This window comes from Mytilus edulis, chromosome 6, assembly GCF_963676685.1.
Source record: "Mytilus edulis chromosome 6, xbMytEdul2.2, whole genome shotgun sequence".
Taxonomy (NCBI): Eukaryota; Metazoa; Mollusca; class Bivalvia; order Mytilida; family Mytilidae; genus Mytilus; species Mytilus edulis.
Genome location: NC_092349.1, coordinates 58,395,092 through 58,422,957, shown reverse-complemented (window position 1 = coordinate 58,422,957; position 27,866 = coordinate 58,395,092). Strand labels below are relative to the sequence as shown.

At 34.0% G+C, this 27,866-nt stretch overlaps 1 protein-coding gene across 1 annotated transcript in view; it reads right to left on the bottom strand.

Annotated features, from left to right (window-relative positions):
• Positions 1-11,506: 11,506 nt before the first annotated feature.
• The window catches only part of LOC139527984 (ankyrin repeat domain-containing protein 27-like), a 36,360-nt gene continuing 20,000 nt past the window's right edge, over positions 11,507-27,866 (bottom strand). The window contains exons 12-19 of the mRNA XM_071323733.1: positions 21,193-21,264; positions 19,498-19,558; positions 17,839-17,879; positions 16,277-16,380; positions 15,513-15,606; positions 14,727-14,937; positions 13,893-13,971; positions 11,507-12,356 (exon numbers count right to left, since the gene is read on the bottom strand). Of these exons, the coding sequence (XP_071179834.1) occupies positions 12,296-12,356; positions 13,893-13,971; positions 14,727-14,937; positions 15,513-15,606; positions 16,277-16,380; positions 17,839-17,879; positions 19,498-19,558; positions 21,193-21,264 (723 nt within the window). The 3' untranslated portion in view covers positions 11,507-12,295. The remainder of the gene's footprint in view (positions 12,357-13,892; positions 13,972-14,726; positions 14,938-15,512; positions 15,607-16,276; positions 16,381-17,838; positions 17,880-19,497; positions 19,559-21,192; positions 21,265-27,866) is intronic.

Genomic DNA, 27,866 nt, shown 5'->3' with positions numbered 1-27,866 from the left:
TCTAAATGTTTCCTTTTAAGTTTAAACTTTAACTTTCGAAATAATGCTAATCTAGGAATAGCCTTATCAATAATCATTTTTACATGATTGTTCCAGCTTCCATCTTCATTTATAATTACCCCTAAATGCTTGTGCGACTCAACTTCTTTTATGATATTATTATTCATATACACTGGCGGGTGGTGGGGTTTATGATGCCTCTTTGAAATGGTCATTATTTCTGTTTTGTTAGGGTTGAAATTGACAAGCCATTGCTTAGACCAATTATGTATTTTCTCAATATCTTTATTTAGCTTTTCTGCCGCTTCATATTCGTTATCAACCACTATATAAATTGAGGTGTCATCAGCAAAAAGTTTTATATCACATTCGATGTCATTGACTATGTCATTTATATAAATGAGAAATAAAATAGGACCCAAGATAGACCCTTGGGGTACCCCAGCTGAGACATGTTCGTTATTGGACGTTTCTCCACCAATGACAACCTGTTGCCTTCTTGAGTTTAAATAGCTTTCAAACCAAAGTAACAAGTTACCATTAATTCCTATTTTTCTAAGCTTATATAGTAAGCCTTTATGCCAAACTCGGTCGAAAGCTCGACTAATGTCGCAGAAAATTACCCTGACCTCTTTCCCTTCATCTAATGCTTTACCAAAATCGTTAATAATACATAGTAGTTGGTTTACTGTCGAATCACCAGGGATGAAACCAGACTGGAATTTTGTTAATAAAGAATTTGTAATAATAAAGTTAAAAAGGTATTTAAAAATGCATCTCTCCATTGTCTTACCAATGTTAGACAGCAAAGATATAGGTCTATAATTAAGTAAAAATTCTGGGCCACCTTTGTTTTTATAAACAGGTATAACATTTGCTAGTTTCCACACATCTGGAAACCTCCCTGTTAAGAGGGATAGATTAAAAAGTTTTGTAAATGGATACTTCAAGACAGTTGCTGCCGCCCTCAGGAGTCTTGGACTGATTAAATCAGGCCCTGTAGCTTTTGAAATATCAAGATTCAAAAGTACATCTTCAACATCCTGCTCACTAATAACCAGTTCCTCTAGTTTATTAATTTCATCATTTTCTAATATTGGTAATACATTATGTGAATCATCAACAGAAGACTGAGCGCAGAAATAATCGTTAAAATATGTAGCCTTGTCGTAATCACTTTCTATATATTGGTTATTGAAAATTAAAGTTGGATATGTTGATTTTTTGTTTGGTAGTCCGATCAAATTTTTTATGGTTTTCCACCATTGTTTAGTGCTTAATGTGTGAATACTATCAACTTTACTTATTTGCTTTTCTAAGAATTTTTTTTTACTTGATCGAACATAGTTTATGCATTTATTTCTTATACGTCGAAAATTTGACCAATCAATTTCATCGTTTGTTATTTTTGCCTTTTTATTTAATCTTTTACGCTTCCGAATCATTTTTCTTATATTCGAATTCATCCAAGGTGGATCATTTTTCCTAACCTGAACCATTTTATTCGGGATTGATTTTGCTGCCGCTTCGAGAATTTTTTCCGTAACATTTACTGCCGCGGTATTAATGTTGTGATTATCAATTAGAGAATCCCAGTTAATTTTAAGGAGTTTGTTTTTAAACAAGTCATAATCGCCTAAGTGGTATTGCCAAATTTGTCTTTTAAAGGATTTGGTTAATTGTTTTTCGATATTTATTACTGCACTTATAGGGCAATGATAACGTACAGAATTTTCGAGGATGTTTTCACCAACTTCTGAGTACAGTATTACATCCGGATCATTTACCATAATGAGATCAAGTAGCGACACTGACTTTTCGCAAAAATATGTAGCATCAGTAATTATTTGATATAAGCTATTTTGGTTGCAAATTTCTCTAAGATTTTGTTTGCTATGATTAAGTTGGTCATCATTAAAATCACCGCAAATTATAATTTTATCTGCATTCGAATTTATGGCAAGATCTATTGAATAGTTTATTTTTTCCCACGTTTGGTTATCTGAATCTGGCGGTCTATAAAAATTCCCAAATAATATATTTGTTCCTTTAACATGTATTTTGACCCAAACACATTCCAATCCGTTTATTTTAAATTCAGGTTTTTCTTCACTAAAAATATTTTCTTTCACATAAATAGCCACACCCCCTCCTGCTTTATGATTTCTATCATTTCTGTATGGTTTTTTAAAAGATTCCAATTTGATATTGCTGTCATCAGTGTGTGTATTAAACCAGGTTTCGGTAAATAACAAAATATCTCTGTCGCTAAGCTCAGCTTCAATTAAGTCTCGTTTCGCTAGGAAACTTTGTGTATTTAAACATGTAAAAGTTAGAAACTGACTACCAGTGAGCCAGGAGTCGGAATGTGTTGAACAGATACTTGGACTACTTGTAGAATTAGAGATTGGACCGGGATTTTTTTCTATATCACCAGCTCTATACATGAGATAAAACAACCATAAACACGTGGCAATAATTAAGATGGTCAGTAAAATCACCAACGACGACAATACACTCAAGTTCATATTCTGAAAATCATCAAGTTTATGTTTTTGTTTTGAGTAATAGTTTAATCTAACATTAAGTAAAGCATAAAATAACATTGTTATTTCAATGTTACATATTATTCGACATAGGACATATAAATGTACACCAAAAGATTTGTACTTTGTTATGATCAGTAATAACACAAGTTGATCTATAGTTAGGCGTAGATGCTTAGGCAATCGAGTAGACCGCGAGTAATTTGACCCAACGCGTGCCCTATATGTAATTAGGTCAACGTTTGACATAACGGTATTATTATAGTAGATACTTTGTGTAATATAGGACACGCGTGGGGGCTTAGTGTGCTCATAGTATAATAATGGTTATAATCGGATCGTGTGTTGGAGGCAACAGTGACTGACGACAGCTGATAGGAATAGTAGGACGTGGATGACTGATAAAAAAAAGTAAGTAGGAAAAAGTAAAATGTATACAAAGTGAAAAGGGAGTGGAACATGTAACAGAAAAAAAAACAGGATTTTACCACAACAGTGCCAAAAAAGGTTGTACTGTTAAAAGAAAATAAATAGTATTAACTCTGTTTGGACATCAAGATTCGTATATCAAGAAGATATATTAGAATAACATTTTTGTTTGTTTTTGGTGCTTTAATTGACTACTAATAAGCAATGAATAAAGGCTTTTTGAGTGAATTTGATCTTTTTAACTAATTCAACAAAACAAAAAAAAACTCAAACAATGCAAGAAAATAAAACAAACACAAAAAAACACACCAACAACTGAAAACCCATCAACATAATCAGAGGAAAAAAAAGGGGGGAATTAAGTAAAAAGCCAAAGGGAAACGGGAATACAACTTATTTCGATATAAGGGGTAGAATACAATGACACTTTGAATTACATGTAGTAGAACATAACTATTTTTGGCAATTTTTTTTTTACATGTATCAAAGTAACAATATGTATACATTTTCATAAGTAGTAATAGTCAAATGAGTACAGGTGTACGCTTGATTAATCTAAAATTTTCGCTGTATAGGAAAATTGTAAACATAACCAGAGGAAAAAAAAGGGAGGGGGGGGGGGGGAATTAAGTAAAAAGCCAAAGGGAAACGGGAATACAACTTATTTCGATATAAGGGGTAGAATACAATGACACTTTGAATTACATGTAGTAGATCATAACTATTTTTGGCAAATTATTTTTACATGTATCAAAGTAACAATATGTATACATTTTCATAAGTACTAATAGTCAAATGAGTACAGGTGTACGCTTGATTAATCTAAAATTTTCGCTGTATAGGAAAATTGTAAATGTGATATTTTTACATCGTTTTTAATTGGTTGATCATTTATTAGTACCTAGAGCACTCGTATAAAGTTGAACAGGAACGTCACTAGCTGGTTGTTCGCTGACCCTGTCATGACCATTCGACGCGTACTGCATTTCTGTTTCTTGATTGTCTTCAATCTCGTTTATTTCAGTAAAGTTATCGGATTGGAAAACATAGTCATTCAGATCATACATACGTGTGACGGCGTGTTTTTTGTTGTCGTTCCCAATAATCATGATCTTTCCATCAACCACCCAAGTTGCCTTAAGTCTATGGTTGCGCACATATGCTCTAGCTTTGAATGCTATTTCATCTCGCGTCTTTGTTAAGTCTTGGTTTATACAAATATCATGAAGACCTGGTATTTCTCTAAGTTTCTTGGCCGATTTTAAAATTTCGACTTTTAAATCATGCTTTGGGAACCTTGCAATGATTTGGCGAGTTTTATTTTCCTTGAATTTTCCTGTACGATGGCTTACGCTAATGTCATCAACTTTTATGTTCACTCCTATCCTTTTTACTATGTCAATCACCTTTTCAGTAGTATTTTCACCTCTTGAAAAAGGCACACCACTTAGGGAGCTACCATTTGATTTTTATGGGGGGGCTAGGATGAAAAATTCTGTCCTGCATTTTTTTTTTGTTGTAATCTCTATCCTGCCTTTTTATTTTTCACTCTATTCGGTCCTGCATTTTTTTTATTAGTTTATCCTGACTTTTTTTACCTAAATTGTCATCCTGCCTTTTTTTTTTGGCAAAGTGTCTCGTCCTGCTTTTTTTTTTACTCAAAACTCCCGTCCTGCCTATTTTTTTCAAATTTCATCCTAGCCCCCCCATAAAAATCAAATGGTAACTCCCTTAGACGGAGTAGACCTTTTCTACTGTGCTGCTCGAGATCGTCAACTTTTTCTTGTAGTTTAGTGTTTTTTACATGCAGCTCATTTAGTTGGTTTGTTTTTATTTTAAGGGTTGATTCCATTTTGCATTGTTTTTCTTCTATGTCGTTTATCCTGTCAATTAAGTGTTTTTGTTTTTCGTTTACAACCCTCTCGACGGTCTTGTCAATATCGTCTTTCAGTAGCTGTTTAACAGTTTCGGCTATCCTAACTATATCAATTTCAGTCAAAGATACTTTAGGAAGCAAGTCTGATGGATTACTCATTTCGACTTTTCCTCTAGAATTACAATCTGATTGTTCTGACTCGCTGACAGTGTCCGACTCGGAACTTATTTCACTATTTGTACGTTGTCTCTTGTCCTCAACTTGCGACGACGGTGATGGCCTTGAAGATTTTCGGCGTCGACGTTTTTTAATGTTTAATGGGGTTGTAGAGTATGTTTCGTCGGAGTCGCCTCCCTTCATCTACTTAGTTATGAAACAATCACTATATATATAAATATATATAAATGTACAATATAAATATTTTGGTTTTCAGTTTGTAGTTAGTAAGTTACAGACCAGTTGTTAGACGTACTTGCATCACCAAAGTCTTCAAAGCCAAATTCAAAATGTTAGATAAAAGTTCATCCACGTATTAATGGCTGTCGTTGTTTTGGTGTGGTCTCGTAGAAAAATTATCCATAAGTAGGTTCATTTAGACACAAAATTCATAGTTCGTGCACTAAAGTGTTTTCCTAGAGTTTAACTAATACACTGCTGTGGTAAAATGTGTTTGAAGTTGTGTTTTTTACATTTTATCGGGATTTTTTACCAAGAGTCATTTACCATACCTGTTGGCACTAGGGTGCACTCGACTTGAACTTTTTTTTTTTATTGCTTCTCTTTAATATATTTGAAAAGTTACTATCATGTCACTTCTTCATTATGTAGGGCAACATATTGTTTTAATCCTGTTCATTTATATGTCTCAATTTATTTTTCTACGAAATCTCTTACAGCAGACACAGGAAGTGTAAACACAGTACAGATTATTTGTATTTGAATACCTTCTTTTTCATTTTTTATTTTTTGTGGATTCTTCAAGCAAAGAAACAGGCTTTTCTTAAACTTCTATTGGAATAGTATGAAACTTGGTAGAATTACGTTATACCACATTTAGTGTGCACCTTGCTTTCTAGTTTGTTCATAAATATTATTGTTATGATACGTCTATGCCATATCATTATAAGTAAATATTTCATGAGTAAAGAATGTATCAAAATTCGACATGCCTTGTATCATGTACATGGTATCTTTTTTCAGGCAATTGTATATGCACAATTTTTTTAGCAAAATAACTTTTTGTATTTTTTTTTCTTTATTTGTATGCCCTACCTACATAGTAGGAAAGCCTTATGTTTTCTAGTCTGTGTATTATTCACACAAGTTTTGTCAGTTAGTACATCCATCCTGTCTCTGGTTACAGTTTTTCCTGTCTCTGGTTACAGGAAAAACTGTCTCTGGTTACAATTTTTCCTGTCTCTGGTTACAGTTTTTCCTGTCTCTGGTTACAGGAAAAACTGTCTCTGGTTACAGTTTTTCCTGTCTCTGGTTACAAGAAAAACTGTCCCTGGTTACAGTTTTTCCTGTCTCTGGTTACAGGAAAAACTGTCTCTGGTTACAATTTTTCCTGTCTCTGGTTACAGTTTTTCCTGTCTCTGGTTACAGGAAAAACTGTCTCTGGTTACAGTTTTTCCTGTCTCTGGTTACAAGAAAAACTGTCTCTGGTTACAAGAAAAACTGTCTCTGGTTACAGTTTTTCCTGTCTCTGGTTACAGTTTTTCCTGTCTCTGGTTACAGTTTTGGGTTAAAATAGTATACACATGTTTATTATGAACAGAAATTTTTAAATTATATTCCAAATTACAGTATTGAAGTGATTTCAGATAAAACTAAGATGTGGTATGATTGCCAATGAGAAAACTATCAACCAGAGAAAAAATAACATTATTTTAGCAACTCTTGGTCCTCTAGACAACTATAATTCCATGAAATGACGTTCTACAGATCTAGACTCATTTTCTTATTTAGTCATTGCCTAGATGTCTTATTGACAATACATTGTACCTCTTTTTCTACTATTATGAAATAAAGTTAAAAAGGTTAATTTGCTGAAACAAAATAGTAACTGCTTCTTTTTTATAAAACTTATATTTCTTAGACTTTATAATGATTTGATGTTATACCTAAGTCTGACTTTATTTTGTATAATGAATGATATTTGTTTGTTTTATTGTGAGACTGATCTACAGTAATATTGGAATTGATTTTGAAGTGTATCTTATGGATATAAAATCATGTTGTTAATAAAACACAATAAAGTCTGACATTTCAATGTCATGTTATGCTAACTTTTATTGAATTTTTAGGCCCCATAATTAGCTGAAGCAAGGACGTATATGTTAGTTATACGTCCTTGGCTGAAAAAATGTTTGTTTATATATTGTACTGCTGCTATGGGTGTCAATTTACATGTACTGAAGAAACATGGCTTTTTTATGGATATCTCATTTCTTGGTTTTGGGAAAGTCTGTATACAACCTTATAGAACATTTGTCATTTGTTGAACATTTAAATTTGTAGTTCATCTTTACCAATGAGCTTTCACGAAAAATTGGTTTCCAACAAATAACAAAGAATTAAAGTAACTATCTATACACATGGATTTTACTGTATTTTCTTTAAAATGTAAAGAGCAGAAGTTGAAATATAAGGGAATATGCAGTGGTACAGTTGACAAATATTTACCAGAGATCAAATAATGAGGATGTAAATAATTATAGGCTACCTTATGGTCTTCATCAATGAACAAAATCCATTCCATATAGTAAGCTATAAAGGCCTCAGCATGACAAAAAAATAAAACCAATGATCTAATTTATGCTGAAAACAATAAACAAAAAACAAATAATACAACTGACAGCATCCTACTACCTTTGAATAACAAGACACTTGACGTTCGACAGGCACATAAAAAAAATTTGCATGTTGAGATATGACCTGTTTGTTTAACCATCGATTCTCCCCTAACCTGACAATGTGAGGTAACAATAAGAAAATAAATTGCTTCGCAGAGCTCAGCTGTATACGAAATGCAGAGGACCAAACCTGAACAGTTGGGGCAAAAATGGACACATATTCACGTTTGATACAGTCTTAATTTCGATTGTAGTTAAATATTTGACGCATAATAGGTTTCAGACACAGAATAACTGTAGTCAAGAACTTGAATTAGTTATGTGATTTGAATTAATATTCATTTTTTTGCTTTTGTGCAATACACTATGCTGTTGTGAATTGATCGAGGGGGCCCCCTCAATAAAAATTTCTTTTTGTGGTCATAAACCTTGTGTTTCAAATAGATTTCTATCTACTTATACTAATTAAAAGTTATTGTCTGGAAACCAAATGTTTTCAGACAATGCCGACGATGACAACGTGATATAAATATATGACAGCAATTTTTTTATGCCCCACCTACGATAGTAGAGGGGCGTTATGTTTTCTGGTCTGTAGGTCGGTCCGTTCGTTTGTTCGTCGGTCCGTTCGTCCCTCTTCAGGTTAAAGTTTTTGGTCAAGGTAGTTTTTGATGAAGTTGAAGTCAAATCATCTTGAAACTTTAATAGTACACATGTTCCCTATGATATGATCTTTCTAATTTTAATGCCAAATTGGAGTTTTTACTCCAATTTCACGGCCCACTGAACATAGCAAATGATAGTGCGAGTGGGGCATCCTTGTACTTGGGACACATTCTTGTTTAACTTGTCATGAAAAAACAATGCACCAAATATGAAATGAATATCTTGAAGCATGAAGAAAAAAGTGTGGAAAATTGATTCTCCAGACTGACAGACTTTGTGGGTAGGGGAAAAATAAAGTTCTACAGGTAAAGCCAAACTTCCAAACCAAATATATGTATCTATGGAGGAATTAAATGAGGGTTTTAATAGGTAATTTGAGGAAACCAAGTTCCTCACTTTTTAATAGACCAATTGTATGTAGATATTCATTGAATTATTAAATTTCATAACGGACAGTGTCTATTATCACGCCAAATGGTGTGGCACGGTTTACTGATTTACCTCTTCAGTGTGTGGGTCTGTCCTGCAGTATATTCATAACATTTGAATTTATCTCAGCAAATATCAATAGGAGCTGTTTGATAAATGGTACCAAGTCTCATATTCACATTTATCAGAATAAACCACTCTTAGACTCCTTTGCTTATATGAAGGTTGCAATAAAATATGACTACAGTAAAACCTGTTACTTTTTTTTGAAGATCTGTCATGCCAACAAATAAATGAAAATCACTATTTCTCATTGATTTTATTTGTGACAACTAATCTTTAATACAAAACTTAACAAATAAAGCAAATTATAAATAAATATCAATATATTACCAGTTCCTATAACAAGTACTGGTAATCATACAATCTAATAATGTAAGAATAATATTAATGATATGGAAAAAAAATGCTAGCACTGGTCACAATTTCACTTAAAAACTTAAAAGATCAAGTATCTTTATAGAAACTGGTCTGTCGTGGATAACTTATAAAAGAGATCATGATTACAAATAGTTGTATAAACAACAACTTTGATGTGATGATGTTAAAAACATTGAACAGTTATATTACTTAACCTCAAGACAAATGTCTTAATGATCTCAAATATGATATGTATGCCTACTACACTTGTTGCAAAACTGACTAAGGTGACCCTAATGACTTGACCACACATATGGAGACAGCAAACCCACCAGAAAGCTCACAACTCCATCAATGCAACACCACTGTTCAGTAGTGGTACAAAAATTGACAATGTAACTTAAGCAGAGATACTTTTTACCAACTATATATGATGGCTGATCACTTTATCTTGAACTTTATACATAATAAATAAATATTTAAAAACCCCTTATCTTCTATTTCTATCAAGTAAAAATGGCTATGGAGTTATAGAATCATTAACAAAAAAGGAAAATATGCAGTTTAAACACCAAAAAACCATTGCGTGCGTCGATAAAAATGTCGATAAAAAATCTCCAGTTATGAGGCCCAAACTCCAGCTGAAAATTTCCAAATCTCCAGTTGTGGCTTGACAACTCTGTCACATGTCTGATAGTAACATAAAAATCATATCAGTATCCAGCAATATAACAAGTGAAACTGTGAGCTACTGCTCACTGATGATACCCCCTTCGCAAGTGGATAATCTTAATAGTGTAAAAATATGTATGTTTTCAGTAAACAGGAAGTTGAAGTGTGATGATTTATAAAATGCATAGCACGGTATACTGACTTACATAAACCCTGAAACCAAATTTCAGAAATCCTTGTAGTGTACGTAGTTCCTGAGATAAATGCAACAAAAATTTTCAACTTGGCTATCATGGGACGAAAGGACGGATAGATGGACTGACAGACAGACAGAGGTTAAACAGACTTAGTTGGTTGAATTTACTTGCATGCAATATTTTGAACATCGAAAACAGACAGGCATTATGTTTGTTAACCATATTGATATCATTGAAAAATCTACACAAAAATCTGTATTTTGGTGACATAAATCAATCTTTATTTAAAACCTGGTCGGTTAATGGGTTGGATGTATTAAACCCGGTCTGTTAATAGTTATGAATGGCAATAAAAGTATAAGTAGATTAACCGAACAATCTCTTGGTTAGCCGAGTTAAACAGTTAAAGCGTGGGTATAATTAAAAGACTAATTTCGTAACAAGGGCAAATTGTATATATCCCTTGATATCATCTCTCATTATTACTTTTAATATACCAGGGTAATAACAAGCTTTCTTAGAGTAAATTATCTTTAAAACAAAAGACACAAACTTTTGTGAAACATTGTTCATGTTTTTTTAACCTAACTAGTTTGAATTTATTATTCAGTTTCTGGTGTTATATTTAAACAGCAAACATTTTCAAGATTTTTATAAACTTCAAAATGGAAGCCAAATTAACAAAAAAATAGTGATTTGTAAATTATTGAAGAATCACAAATCTGTGTTGCCATGGGGAAATGGTAGTCCATTGTGACCTTTAAAAGTATCATTGACCCTAAAAATTCGAAAATTGATATGTTGTAATTTTGCAACAATAACCCAATTAAATTGTTTTGATATTTCGTATATATATTATATTACTACATTCAATGTGATACATAAAATATATCTTCATGGTAGAAACAGAAACAAAGCAACAACCATAATATAATGCATAAGAAAATTCCCTTTTTTTAGTGATGTCACATTAGTAAAAACATATGGTCCAGTCAATCTAGCATAAATTTCAAACCTAACCTGAAAGTAATTGCAACAGAAGATTTTAAAGTTTTAATCTTTAGCATTATACCTTAAATATACACAGAAAAAAGTCCCATAAAATCTTACTTATTTAAAATTCCTATGGAGATTTGCATTGAAAAGGGAGATAACTCTTGCAAAAAAGGCAGAAATATCAATAAAAATTGATACAAAATTATAACTTTACCGCTTCTGTTCATCAGAATGTATTAATTCTTGATTTTTAAGCTGTCTTTAGAGTATAATAAACAACTCTAAAGGTTTTTTCATATCTTTTATCAAGCTATAATCTAAATTTCGTAATTCATTATAGTTGACCATTTATTGAAGTTTTCAGCATGTCAAGGTAAAGAATCTCAAATTTAATAAAAATAATTAAGCATGTTTTCTTCGTTTTGTGGTTTAAAGTTTTTTTTATATAAGTAAGATGCTAAAAAAATATAATACACAGATATAAACAATACCAAATTTTCACATTTTTTTTTAAATGGTCACAAAGCTTCAAATTTACAATTTTTAAAATGAAAAATGCACAAACAAAAAAACTACCCATAACACTTCAGTTTTGTACATTCCATGAGCAGAAGATTACATAATTTAGTAAAATACAAACTTATAACCCCATCAAAGTATCATACTTTACATAAATTTCAAGAAAATCGACCAAAAACTGACCAAAACAAGATTCATTTTTGCAGAGTTATCTCCCCTTCCAGTGTTAATTTCCATAGGAAATTAAAAATGCTGATTTTGAGTTTTCCTCAAGTTAGATTTCATGGGACTTTTTACTGTGTATATTAAGGGCATTATGCTATAGATTAGAACTAAAACATTTTCTGTTGCAATTAGCTAGTTTGAGATTAAATCTTAGTTTGACAGGACTAATAGGAAAGCATGAAAATTTAACATCATAATTTAATATTGACCAATGAAGAAATGAGATCAAGTGAACCTAACCTGGATCATAAAAGAATAAACCTGCCGAAATTCATGTCATGATGACTAGTAAATTAATTATTCAATTACTACATGGACTTTTTTAAAAATATTTTTTTTAACATTAGAAGTAATGAATCAATACATATTCAAATATTACAAATTATCATAATAAAATTATTCATTGCAAAATACATACATAAAAAATAAATATCACAGATTGCTTGACTAAAAGGTCAAAAACTGTCATGACTGTTTTCCAAATGACATATCAAATGGGTCATCTTGTAATGAACTCAGGAAATCTCTGAAAAATAAACGAAAAATAAACGAAATAACTATTGTATTAACATATCTAAAATATACTTTATGTGACAGAGTATATCTTTATAAATTTCCATTATTAGGAAACAACCATTTTACTTTAATGGGGTTATTGTTTTAAGTCTAAGTCTGATTTTTTTTTGCGCAAAGCACAAACATATTAAACTTTTTTTAATGCTATTAATAAAAATAATAATTTCCAAATTAAACACTTTAAGGCATGGACAAAATCTTACCTCAGAATATTTTATTTTTTGTCATCTGCTTCACCAATATTTTGTTCATCAACTTGGGGATCAAAATATGTTTTTAAGAAAAAAAACATAACCCCTCCCCCCTTTTGACGTTAAATGGTCCTTCCTTAGCATTTTATATTTTATAACATGCCAGATATTTATTATAATTAATTCACTTAGAATATTTGATCTTTTGATTTATAGTCTATTATTTAATCACACTATAAATTGTATGATAGTTCTAGTCAGTCATACTTCATTGATCAAAGTTGTAACTGTATCTACCTGTCCAACTCATTAGTAAACTAATTTTCACACCTTGTTTATTTTTATGGTCAGTTCTAATTGGTAATTCTGAACAGACCTCAGGTTTTGAAAAGAAGTAATGATGGTCAACACACTTGAAAAATGGAGACATACATACATTTAATATATACTTCTTATCTAAACTTTACATGGTGATGAAACATGTATACATAGAGATATTATACTTAGTGCATATTATTACAAACTGAAGTTTACATACTTTAGAGTCACAATTCACTGTAGATAATGGAAATTCATTCTTGTTATTTGGTAAGTATGATTTTATACTCTTTGTGGTGAATGAAAGGCTTATGCAGTGCATCCTATAGGATTCTGCCAGTTTATTGTTAAGTATGACCATAGACCTTTGGATATGATAGGAGTAAGATAGTTTATGTATGAATCTGAGAATATATAAATTAATTGATTATGGTTGCTTAATGTCATTAGTCCCAACCCAGAAGAAAGGGGAGGTTTCGACCATGTGTCCCCTTTTAAATGCATTGTTCGTCTAAAAAAAAGAAGAGGGTTCTGGCCTGGATCGACCACTGCATTTTATACCTGTATCCTGGTATCTATTATTGCGTATTATTTACTTGACACACATATTATGATGTTCCTTAAACATATTGGTTTTACTGTAAATATTAGATATCATATTTTTTCCCTGTTTACCAAGTAGATCTAAGTTTTTTTTCAAAAATTTGATTACACTTAATAATTGTAGTTCTTTTAACACGTCATGATAGCCCACATGAAAAATTCTTTTCCCAAATATCAAAAAGTTAATAAATTCTTTCCGAAAGAAGTTAATAAATTCTATCTACAAGAAGTTAATAAATTCTATCCAAAAGAAGTTAATAAATTCTATCTACAAGAAGTTAATATATTTTATCAACAAGAACATAATATATTCTATCCACAAGAACATAATATTTTCTATCCACAAGATCATAATATATTCTACCCACACTTACCCTAACTGTTCTTTCTTTCTTCGGGGGTCCTGAGGGGGAACAATGTCAGGTACAGTTTTCTTTAGCTGTTGGTAACTCTCTAAAGAGAAAATCATTTTCATGTTTTAATGTATCTCATATTCATGTCAACAAAATATATAGAGAATATCATATGGCTTTTTCAATATCGCATCCGTATCAACCCGAGACACCAATATAATCCCAAGAGCTCTGCTCGAGGGATTATATTGGTTGAGGGTTGATACGGTGTGTGATATTGAAAAAGCCATATCATATACACTTTATTATATACATATATCTCAAGTAGATGTTTTGTATGTGACATGACGTCATACAGATAAGGAGGATTGAAATGACGTCATACAGATTATAGGTTTGACATGACGTCATACAGATTAGGGTTTTGATAAAGCCTTTGCAACAGTGACTGCACTCGATGACGTGACGTCATACAGATTAAAGGTGTGATAAAGCTTTTGCAACCGTGCTGATAACGATATCATCACGGGTGGCTGATACAGCACGCTTGCCATTGATTGTATTACACATACAATTTATCTGTATTTACTACTAAGTATATAATAAACTTGTTTATCTTTGAAAATTATGTTTAAAGTTGTGTACAATGAAATATCACTTTCTTTAAGGTTGTGGTATTACTGATGGTTATTTTTCATTTCCATCAACTTTAAGGTAGTACCAAACACCTTGACTTCAATTAATTTGGCTTGTTTAATTTTCATAAAATTTTAACTCATTGACAAAAATATAAAAGTTTCAAAAGTTTTGAATCGCACACCATATCCCCCATTGAGTAGACAGTTTACTATTTACCTCCAAATATACTGTTAGCACCTTTCTTCTTTGTTTGCGCCCATTCTTCAGATGAATCCTCTAGGACTTTTGATATGGAATCTAGTTTATTATCAATGTTACTACTGGAGTTCTTCCTGAATCTCTCCTGAACCGTTTCTACTTTTACATTTCTAATGTCATCTTTTAAAGAAGTGTCTCTAGTCCGTTTCATTAAATCATCTATACTGATCTATAAGAAAAATAGTGAGGCAGTACTAGTTATTAAGATACAAAGGTTTTAAATCAATAAATTAATTTGAGGGGGAAAAAAAGATAAATAAAAAGTAAAAACCTTTTTCCCCAGAAAACTATTTCAAGAGGGACTGGCAATAAGTGAATATATCTAGAAGGGTTAAATTTTCATTGAAGAAGGGCAAAATTTGATTTCATTAGATTTAACTTAGCTATTCTTAAAAATACTTCAAACCAAAATGTATCTCTTTTTATGAACCTCAACAATTTTATTATTGCCTATTGATCAGTTCCTCTGAAACACATGTCCAAACATTTTTCAAGCTTTCTGTTTTTTTGGTACAAAGTTGTGAAATATGTAGCAACAGTAACCCAGTCTGTTTGGTTTCATTTAATCTATATTTATCTAACACAGTCCTCTGAAAAACTTGTTATTTTCATTTGCTTATGGCAGGAGCATATGTATTACAATCACACATCTTGTTCATTACCAGAACATCAGAAATACATCATCAATTAAAACTAGTAAAGTACACCTGTTCCTATATTGCCCAAAACTAGTAAAGTAATTACCTCTTTTTGTACTTTTGATTTAGGGTTCTGTAAATGATCAAAGTTTGCATGCTTCATATATTCTACAGCTGCCTTGACTGTGACCATACAGTAACTGGAAAATATAAGGACAATTTAATACTGGGGGTACACTCATTCTTTGAGGTTTGAGTTCTTATTGTTTTTTTGGGTGTTTTTTTTTGGGGGGAGGGGAGGAGAGAGTTCTGTTTTTGTTCTCTTTTTGGTGGGGTTGGATTTTATCATGTTTACTAAATTTTCTCTGTCTTGCTCGGTGTATACAAAGGTAGATGCTGTAAAGTAAGTTAGAGCAAGTTTTTGTGTAAAAAAGAAGGACCATAATATTAAATACAAAATAAAGTGCAAATTTTCCATATGTTATGTGAAAATTCTGAAACTACAAATTCTTATTCCATTACAATTATTACATTAAACTTAAAAAAATGAAATCCATGAGCAAATAATATTTTAGAATTATTTTGCAATAAATGGCAGATATTGAATAAATAACTGTGTGAATCTTTAAAATCATATTATCTGCTACACTGTACAGATGTACAGAATCATTGTTTACTTAATATTAAAGTTACAGAAGATGTTACCTATCATCTTTGACATTACATTACTAGTAATTAGCTTATAAATTAAAGTGAATACTGTAAATTCAGAAATTATTGCGGTGTTTTTATTATTGCGAAAATGCGACAGGGTTATAATCACAATAATTTAAACTTGCATTGAAATTTTTCATATGAATCAAAATTTACCTTAAATTGTCTCTATCATTAGTTGGTGTGGTCCAGTGGAAGAATTCCATATAAAACATATTACTGGATAAATCTATACATTTGGCTTGAGCAATGACCGATACCTAAAAATAAATATTGTTGTCATAAAAATATAAAACCACAAATGTAAAATGTGAAGAGTCAAAAATTAGTTTTATGGTTCAATAAAATCAAAATAAATTATTGCCATTCATTATAAATAAATTTCTATCAAAACTAAGGCTCAAAGAACTTTTTATATTATTTATATTAACAATAACAACGTACACACATGTTGGCGTATGAATACACAGCGTCAAAGTGGGCGTGTCGCCATCAAACTTGACAACATTGAAAATAAAACTAATAATTTTAACCAATCAGAAGACAGTAAAAACACAAAATTTATTTATAAAAATATAAAACCACAATCAGTCAGCTTGAGTTACAAAGTTCACTAGTAAAAATTATCCTGCTAAAAAAGATATTTCACATAAATTCTTAGAAGATGAAAAATATAAAACAAATATTCTACTTGCATCTAAATTTCATAAAAAAGTTTATCATTCAACATGAAGAAACATTTTTTTTTAACATTACAACTGTTCTAATAAAAATATATATAAAAAGATACTGAAAAAAAGTTTTAATGAGTTAAACTGCTTTTAAAGGCATAATTTAATACTGAAAACGGACAGGAAAATCATACATTCATGAGTTATATAAGAAAAGCATATTCAGAAATAGCATGCTTATGGAAGTTAAAACCTATAATTTTCCATTCAACCACTTTTTGCTTTTGATTTAATAAATGTCAACACCAATATATGATGTGCATACTGTGAGGCCAAATAAATTATTGTCAATAATAATTAGATGGGCTTTCATATAAATGCAAAATGATATACCGGTATACTATATAGCAGAGGCTGATTTAGGGTTAAGGGAGGGCAGGGGGCCCGGGCCCCCCATTTCTGGGAAAATTTTGGTTGATTATATAAGGAATCACTCAAGCATGACTGGAGCAGGCCCCCTCTTAGGCAGTCAACAGGCCCCCACTTAGGAAAATTTGTGGATCCGCCACTGTATAGGGTATACTATACCTCATAACTACTATCAATATAGAATGTGGATTAAGCAGCTAACCTTCACATAATTTACATGAAAATTAAATATTCAGATTGCTTGTATAATTTCATACCAAATAACTAAGGTCTATCTAAACATAACACAGCTAATCGGAAAGGAATTTAATTATTAAAATTTTAATTTCAATGTCAATGAAACCTTACTTAAAGAGCAGAGCTTGCTTTATTCTCATGCAATGCACAAAATTAATAATAGTCTATAAATACTTTATAATAGACACACAAAATAAGAAAACATTTGTGTTTGTTCATATCCTGTTCTTTGGTCTCTGGTGAATAATTATCTTGTTGGCATTCATGCCATGTCTTCTTTTTGTTGAACTTTCAACTTCTGTCACAGAAAACTTGACCAAATAATTATATATGAAGGGTGTAGCCTAATGTAATAAACAGTATGTGTAATTCTAAACTTACAAGTAATGGAATGAGATCATCTGAAGTTATAACTGGTAAATCTGAAGTAGAAATAAAATTCTGTATTGCTTCAATATAAATAAACAATTTAACAATGATAACATACATAAACCTTATGATGTTAAATATTTTTAATATCACTGATTTATTTATAGAATGTGTACATCACTTATGATGCAATATTAATTACAAATATCAGATTTTGTGTTATAACTTAAAATTGTGAAAACCAGTTTGCATAGGATAAATAGAGAAAATCTGTGGGCAAAAATAATCCAAAAGCTAGCTTTTTCGACTAAGCCATTAATAGTACAAAACAAGAATGTGTCCATAGTACACGGATGCCCCACTCTCACTATCATTTTCTATGTTCAGTGGACCATGAAATTGGGGTCAAAACTTTAATTTGGAATTAAAATTAGAAAGATCATATCATAGGGAACATGTGTACTAAGTTTCAAGTTGATGTAACTTTAACTTCATCAAAAACTACCTTGACCAAAAACTTTAACCTGAACTTTGCGCTACCATTTTCTATGTTCAGTGAACCATGAAATTGGGGTCAAAACTATAATTTGGCATTAAAATTAGAAAGATCATATCATGGGGAACATGTGTATCAAGTTTCAAGTTGATTGGACTTCAGCTTCATCAAAAAATATCTCGACCAAAAACTTTAACCTGAAGCGAACGGACGCACAGACGGACGCACAGACGGACGCACAGACGGACGAACGAACGGAGGCACAGACCAGAAAACATAATGCCCCTCTACTATCGTAGGTGGGGCATAAAAATAGCTCTTGATAACTGTTTCAGATTAAATTTACCAGATACACAATTTAACTCAGGTTGTTGATATAGTTATAGACATATAAATATCAAGTTTTCTAGCTGAATAACTAGTTATGATAAACCAATATAAATTGATTTATCATATATTTAGTACTAAATACAGAAAATTTGTTTATCTAATAAAGGGTTTTTTTACTTAAGTCTGTATTATCTACCCTGTATTGCATACCCCATATCACATAGCTAAACTAAATTGTTAAAATATATGATAAACAGGTCAATCAATGTATAGCAAAATCTGTATCGCATGCTGTATCACCACTCGACCAATAACAGCCTTCCGGACCTTTGGCCCTCAGGACTGATATTGGTTCCTAGTGGTGATACAGCATGAGATACATATTTTGCCATGTATAATTCTTTATCTTACTTTCTATTCATTTCTAGGAATATGATTGATTAAAAGAGTCAGCGTGGAGACCATCTATATTCCACATGAGATTAGTAGGGAGGCTGGGCTTATTTCAATACACGGTTAGTAGTGGAGTTATGAATTTGGCACTATTTGATTATTTAAATGATCAAGGTTGTTGATATTAAATTGTTATTGTTGACATTAGTTTTTTTGTGCAGACCAATGAAAGTAGGTTCTTAAAATTTCAAGTTGCAAAACTTGTTTCCCAATCTACTATAAATAAATATGTTTAAACTAAAATTAAACACTGAACACTTAAATATAGGAATAAAAAGGTGTGGTATGATTGCAAATGAGAAATAAATTTGTTACATAGTGTGCTAGTGACCTAATAATATATATACAGGTTCATTATTTTCCATATGCGATTTACTGTGATAATTGTTTACCTGTAAGTCCAGGTGGTTGGTTTTCTATTATAAAAGTCTGTATAGTGCCTGTTATATGATCCTGAAATAAATTAAACATACCACCTTCAACTATAACATTAGTGTTCAGATAATTTCTACTGTGGATTCATTATTATTCGTTGGATACCAATTTTCATGATTTTGGTGGATACAGTTGAACCATGAATTTAAATGTTCAACGAATTATACATTTACTATCAGTTTGTATGCAGAATATATCAAAACCACGAAATCAAATATCGAAGAAAAGCAAGATTTCATCAATCCATGAAAAATTGGTACACACGAACAAAATTTTTGGCTGGTTTATTGTCTCGCCTTGACTGAGTCAAAAAGGGAGACATAGGTATGCTGTTTCAGGCGTCGGAGGCGACGACGGCGATGGCGCCAACAATGTATTAGTTTGTGATTAGGTCTAGTTTACGGTGAACCACAAGTGGTAGGTCAATCATATTTGGTATGCAGTTGTGTAAGCATTGGCACATCTCATTTCCATGGAGATTATTTAGCCCTGCCCCCTCAGTCATGGTCTATTGACCTTGAAACATTTGCTTATTTTACATGTATTAGTTTGTGATAAGGTCAGTTTATTTGGGAACCACAAGTGGTAGGTCAATGCTATTTAGTATGCAGTTGTATAAGCATTGGCATATCTCATTTCCATGAAGATAATTTGGTTCCACCCCCTTAGTCATGGTCTATTGATTTTGAATTTTTTTTAAGTTATCATGTATTAGTTTGTGATTAGGTCAGTTCAAAGGGAACCATTAATGGTAGGCCAATGTTAATTGGTATTCAGTTGTATAAGCATTGGCACATCTCATTTCCATGGAGAATATTTGACCTCGCCCCTCAGTCACAGTGTAATGACTTTGAAACTTATGTTAGTTTACATGTATTAAGTTGTGATTAGATCAGTTTAAGATGAACTGCTAATGTTAAATCAATGATATTTGGTATGCAAATTTATTTACATTTGCAAGTATTGTTTCCATGGAGATTATATAACCCCACCCCCTCTTTATGCTTCATTGACATTGAAACTTTTGCATAGTTTACAAGTTAACTTTTGTATTTAGGTTTGGGAACGACTTATAATAAGTCAATGGTATTTGGTATGCTGTTGTATTAGCATTGGCAAATCTCATTTACATGGAGATTGTGTAGCCATGTAACTCAGTCATGGTTTATTGACTTTGAATATTTGCATAACTTGTGTAAGATAGATGTTAAAGTATTGCTATTTTGATTTCAACATTTGCATAATCAAAATTACAAAAAGGCGTGACATATCTCTGTGCTAACAGTTTATCATTTAATTTAAAGTGTTTTACACAATTGCATGGAATTTTTTGGTCTTTGGAAATATAGTTATACCAATAATTTACAATTAAACCTGTAGAAACAAATCCCTATTCGAACCCCAAACCAATAAAACAGGTATTAAAAATAATACAACAAACATTCTTTCGTTATTTATCATATTTAAACAACCAAATAGTTATAAAAGGTATCAGGCTTATAATTTTATGCACCAGATGCGCGTTTCTTCTTCATAAGACTCATCAGTGATGCTCAGATCAAATAGTTATAAAGCCAAACAAGTACAAACTTAAAGAGCATCCAATTTTCATGCTTATACATAAAAAATAAAACATTATACTTAATACATACCACAGTGGCCTTTAAACAACTCAATTTTTCATGTGGAGTTTTCAGCCCTCCAAGATTAGCCATTTCAACAACCTAAAATATAGATAGATTCAATATTTCATAAGATGGTTTATAATTTGGTTCAGGTTTATTCTTTGTTTTCTATTAGTTCTTGATGACCATACACTGACTACATGTTTGGCTAAACACTACTAGTTATAGCTTTTTAATATCTTGTTGACTTCAAACAAACTATTCCAGTAATCGTCTTGCTGCCAGTAGTTTTTTAAGGTTGCACTTTGTGTACCATAAAATACAACAGCTCAACGTCTGTAACGTTATATGCCCAACAATGACGTCATTCAAAATATGACCTCACACCCTAATGACAGTTATACTTACATGATTTAGGAGCTATTGAAGAAAAATCTTACACTAACTAATCCTCTGTCTTGTTCGAAAGAGATTAAGAATTGATGAGAAGCTTGCATAAATTAAATCATGGATATAGTCACATTTGTTATCCTCTAGCATAGCTAATTTTCAATCAGATAATTGCTACAGCATGAAGATCTCATAGCTTATCATACTTAATCATTTCATAACTTGGTTTTTCTTTAAAGATTAATAGTCTATTGAAAGTCAGTTTACTTTCATTCAGATCTTATTTTTTGATTTTAACATCTTTTCTCAAATTTACATGAGATCATTTTAAAAATCAACAAGTCCTTGTAAATATGCCATGTAAAAATATAAAATGTTTTCTTTTTAGCTTAATATGTTTGTGCTGCACATGATAAAATTACTCAGGGTTTATACTGCAGATGAACGTGCTGTTACATAAAATAAAAATGGAAACTTTACAGGATATTACAGTGAAGGAAATAAAAGTGGAAGCTATTATAATGAAGGGGATGACTGTGGAGAAAATTACAGTAGAGTGTATTACAGCAGAGTAAATAACAGTGTAGGGTATTTTGATGGAGGGTATTACAGTGAAGGTGAAGTGGGGGGTATTACAGAGATTAATAAGTGGAGGGTATTACAGAGAATGGTAAATGGAGGGTATTACAGTGGAAGGTAAGTGGAGGGTATTAAAGTGGAAGGTAAGTAGAGGGTATTACAGTGGATGATAAGTAAAGGGTATTACAGTGGAGAGTAAGTGGAGGGTAAGTAGAGAGTATTACAATGGATGGTTATTGGAGGTATTACAGAGGAGGGTAAGTGGAGGGTATTTCAGAGAACGGCAAGTTGAGGGTTTTACAGTGGATGGTAAGTGGAGGTATTACAGAGGAGGGTAAGTGGAGGTATTACAGAGAAAGGTAAGTGGACGATATTACAGCGGAGGGTACGTGGAGGGTATACAGTGGATAGGTAAGTAGAGGGTATTGCAGAGGAAGTTAAGAGGAGGGCATTACAGTGGAGGGTAAGTAGAGGTAATTACAGAGGAGGGTAAGTTGAGGTATTACAGAGAAAGGTAAGTGGAGGGTATACAGTGGATAGGTAAGTAGAGGGTATTGCAGAGGAGGGTAAGAGGAGGGCATTACAGTGGAGGGTATTACAGTGGAGGGTAAGTAGAGGTAATTACAGTGGAGGGTAAGTTGAGATAATTACAGAAAATGGTAAGTTGAGGGTATTACAGTGGATGGTAAGTGGAGGTACTACAGAGGAGGGTTAGTGGAGGTATTGCAGAGAATGGTAAGTGGAGGGTAAGTGGAGGGTATTACATAAGAGGGTAAGTGGATGGTATTACAGTGGAGGGTAAGTGGAGGGTATTACAATGGAGGGTAAGGGGAGGGTATTACAGAGGAGGGTAAGTGGAAGGTATTACAGTGGAGGTGAAATGGAGGGTATAACAGTGGAGGGTAAGTAGAGGGTATTACAGAGGAGGGTTAGTGGATGGTATTAGAGTGGAGGGTAAGGGGAGGGTAAGTGGAAGGTAAATAGTGGGTAAGTAGAGGGTATTACAGTGAAGGGTAAGTAGAGGGTATTACAGAGGAGGGTAAGTGGAGGGTATTACAGTGGAGGGTAAGTGGAAGGTATAACAGTGGAGGGTAAGTAGAGGGTATTACAGAGGAGGGTAAGTAGATTGTATTACAATGGAGGGTAAGGGGAGGGTATTACAGTGGAGAGTAAGTGGAAGGTATTACAGTGGATGATAAGTAAAGGGTATTACAGTGGAGAGTAAGTGGAGGGTAAGTAGAGAGTATTACAATGGATGGTTATTGAGGGTAAGTGGAGGGTTTCACAGAGAAAGGTAAGTGGGGGGTATTTCAGAGAACGGTAAGTTGAGGGTATTACAGTGGATGGTAAGTGGAGGTATTACAGAGGAGGGTAAGTGGAGGTATTACAGAGAAAGGTAAGTGGAGGATATTACAGCGGTGGGTAAGTGGAGGGTATTACAGTGGATAGGTAAGTAGAGGGTATTGCAGAGGAGGGTAAGAGGAGGACATTACAGTGGAGGGTATTACAGTGGAGGGTAAGTAGAGGTAATTACAGAGGAGGGTAAGTGGAGGGTATTACAATGGATGGTAAGTGGAGTTATAACAGAGGAGGATAAGTGGAGGGTATTACAGTGGAGGGTATTACAGTGGATAGGTAAGTAGAGGGTATTACAGAGGAGGGTAAGATCAGGGCATTAGAGTGAATGGTATTACAGTGGATAGGTAAGTAGAGGGTATTACAGAGGAGGGTAAGAGGAGGGCATTACAGAGGAGAGTAAGAGGAGGGCATTTCAGTGGAGGGTAAGTAGAGGTAATTACAGAGGAGGGCATTACAGTAAAGGGTTTTACAGTGGATGGTAAGTGGAGGTATTACAGAGGAGGGTAAGTGGAGGTATTACAGAGAAAGGTAAGTGGACGATATTACAGCGGAGGGTACGTGGAGGGTATACAGTGGATAGGTAAGTAGAGGGTATTGCAGAGGAAGTTAAGAGGAGGGCATTACAGTGGAGGGTAAGTAGAGGTAATTACAGAGGAGGGTAAGTTGAGGTATTACAGAGAAAGGTAAGTGGAGGGTATACAGTGGAAAGGTAAGTAGAGGGTATTGCAGAGGAGGGTAAGAGGAGGGCATTAGAGTGGACGTTATTACAGTGGAGGGTAAGTAGAGGTAATTACAGTGGAGGGTAAGTTGAGATAATTACAGAAAATGGTAAGTTGAGGGTATTACAGTGGATGGTAAGTGGAGGTACTACAGAGGAGGGTTAGTGGAGGTATTGCAGAGAATGGTAAGTGGAGGGTAAGTGGAGGGTATTACATAAGAGGGTAAGTGGATGGTATTACAGTGGAGGGTAAGTGGAGGGTATTACAATGGAGGGTAAGGGGAGGGTATTACAGAGGAGGGTAAGTGGAAGGTATTACAGTGGAGGTGAAATGGAGGGTATAACAGTGGAGGGTAAGTAGAGGGTATTACAGAGGAGGGTTAGTGGATGGTATTAGAGTGGAGGGTAAGGGGAGGGTAAGTGGAAGGTAAATAGTGGGTAAGTAGAGGGTATTACAGTGAAGGGTAAGTAGAGGGTATTACAGAGGAGGGTAAGTGGAGGGTATTACAGTGGAGGGTAAGTGGAAGGTATAACAGTGGAGGGTAAGTAGAGGGTATTACAGAGGAGGGTAAGTAGATTGTATTACAATGGAGGGTAAGGGGAGGGTATTACAGTGGAGAGTAAGTGGAAGGTATTACAGTGGATGATAAGTAAAGGGTATTACAGTGGAGAGTAAGTGGAGGGTAAGTAGAGAGTATTACAATGGATGGTTATTGAGGGTAAGTGGAGGGTTTCACAGAGAAAGGTAAGTGGGGGGTATTTCAGAGAACGGTAAGTTGAGGGTATTACAGTGGATGGTAAGTGGAGGTATTACAGAGGAGGGTAAGTGGAGGTATTACAGAGAAAGGTAAGTGGAGGATATTACAGCGGTGGGTAAGTGGAGGGTATTACAGTGGATAGGTAAGTAGAGGGTATTGCAGAGGAGGGTAAGAGGAGGACATTACAGTGGAGGGTATTACAGTGGAGGGTAAGTAGAGGTAATTACAGAGGAGGGTAAGTGGAGGGTATTACAATGGATGGTAAGTGGAGTTATAACAGAGGAGGATAAGTGGAGGGTATTACAGTGGAGGGTATTACAGTGGATAGGTAAGTAGAGGGTATTACAGAGGAGGGTAAGATCAGGGCATTAGAGTGAATGGTATTACAGTGGATAGGTAAGTAGAGGGTATTACAGAGGAGGGTAAGAGGAGGGCATTACAGAGGAGAGTAAGAGGAGGGCATTTCAGTGGAGGGTAAGTAGAGGTAATTACAGAGGAGGGCATTACAGTAAAGGGTATTACAGTGGAGGGTAAGTAGAGGTAATTACAGAGGAGGGTAAGTTGTGGTAATTACAGAGAATGGTAAGTTGAGGGTATTACAGTGGATGGTAAGTGGAGGAATTACAGAGGAGGGTAAGTGGAGGTATTGCAGAGAACGGTAAGTGAAGGGTAACTGGAGGGTATTACATAAGAGGGTAAGTGGATGGTATTACAGTGGAGGGTAAATGGAGGGTATTACAATGGAGGGTAAGGGGAGGGCATTACAGAGGAGGGTAAGTGGAGGGTATTACAATGGAGGGTAAGGGGGGGGGATATTACAGAGGAGGGTATTACAGTGGAGGGTAAGTAGAGGGTATTACAGACGAGGGTAAGTGGGTGGTAAGTGGATGGTATTACAGTGGATGGTTAGTGGAGGGTATTACAATGGAGGGTAAGGGGGGGTATTACAGTGGAGGGTAAGTAGAGGGTGAGTTGAGGATATTACAGTGTAGGTTAAGTAGAGGGTATTACAGAAGAGGGTAAGAAGAGGGTATTACAATGGAGGGTAAGGGGAGATTATTAGAGTGTAGGGTACGTAGAGGGTATTACAGTGTAGGGTAAGTAGAGGGTATTACAGAAGAGGGTAGGTAGAGGGTATTACAGAAGAGGGTATGTAGAGGGTATCACAGAGGGAGGTATGTAGAGGGTATTACAGTGGAGGGTATTACCTTGGAGGGTTTTACAGGGAATGGTAAGTGGATGGAAATTCAAAGAACAGTAAGTGGAGGGTATTACAGTGGAGGGTATTACAGGGAACAGTTAAATGAGGGTATTACAGAGAACGGTAAGTGGAGGGTATCACAGTGTATGGTAAGTGGAGGGGATTACAGTGGAGGGTAAGTGGAGGTATTACAGTGGAGGGTATTACAGGGAACAGTTAGTGAAGGGTATTGCAGAGAACTGTAAGTGGAGGGTGTTACAGTGAATGGTAAGTGGAGGGGATTACAAAGAACGGTTAGTGGAGGGTTTTACAGAGAACTGTACATGGAGGGTATTACAGTGGACTGTAAGTGGAGGGTATTACAGAGAAAGGTAAGGGGAGGGTATTATAGTAGAGGGTAAGTGGAGGGTATTACAATGGAGGGTAAGTGGAAGGTATTACAGTGGAGGGTGTTACAGTAAAGGGTAAGTGGAGGGTGTTAAAGAGAACGGTAATTGATAGGTATTACAGAGAACAGTAAGTTGAGGGTAAATAGAGGGTAAGTGGAGGGTATTACAGTGGAGGGTAAGTGGAGGGTAAGTTTAGGGTAAGTGGAGGGTAAGTGGAGGGAAAATGGAGGGTTAGTTTAGGGTAAGTAGAGGGATTACAGTGAAAGGTAATTAGAGAGTTTTACAGTGGATGGTAAGAAGAGGGTATTACTGAAAAAGGTAAGTGGATGGTATTTCACTGAAGGGTACGTGGAGGGTATATCAGCGAAGGGTATTACAGTGGGGGTTATTAGAATATTACAGTAGAGGGTATTACAGTGAAGGGTAAGTGGATGGTAAGTGGAGGTTGTTAGAGTATTACAGTAGAGGGTATTACAGTGGAGGGTATCACAGTGGGGGTTTATTAGAATATTACAGTAGAGGATATTACAGTGGGGATTATAAGAATATTACAGTAGAGGGTATTACAGTGAAGGGTATTACAGTGGGGGTCATTAGAAAATAACAGTAGAGGGTATTACAGTTAAGGGTAAGTGGAGGGTATTACAGTGAAGGGTATAACAGTGAAGGGTAAATGGACAGCATTACAGTGAAGGGTAGGTATAGGGTTTTACAGTGGATGGTAAGAAGGGGGTATTAAAGTGAAGGGTATTACAGAGAAAGGTAAGTGGAGGGTATTACAGTGAAGGGTAAGTGAAGGGTATTACAGTGGAGGTTGTTAGAGTATTATTGTAGAGGGTATAACAGTGAAGGGTAAGTGGAGGGTATAACAGTGAAGGGTATAGGCAGGGTCTTTCAGTGAAGGGTATTAGAGTATTACAGTAGAGGGTATAACAGTGAAGGGTATAATAGTGGGGCGCATTACTGTGAAGGATATTTCTTCAGAAGCTTTTACGGTGGAATGTGTGAAGGGTACTACAGTAAAGGTTATTACAGTGGAAGATAATACAGTGAAGGGTATTACAGTGTAGGATAATACATTGAAGGGTTTTACAGTAGAGGGTATTACAATGAAGGGTATTCCAGTGGAAACTATAATAGTGGGGGTTATTACTTTGAAGGATATTACAGTGGAGGGTATTACTATGAAGGATATTACATTGGGGGGTATTTCTATGAAGGATATTACAGTGGAGGGTATCATAGCTAAGGATATGGAGGTGGAAAGTATGACAAAGAAGGGTATATCTATTGAGGTTATTACAGTG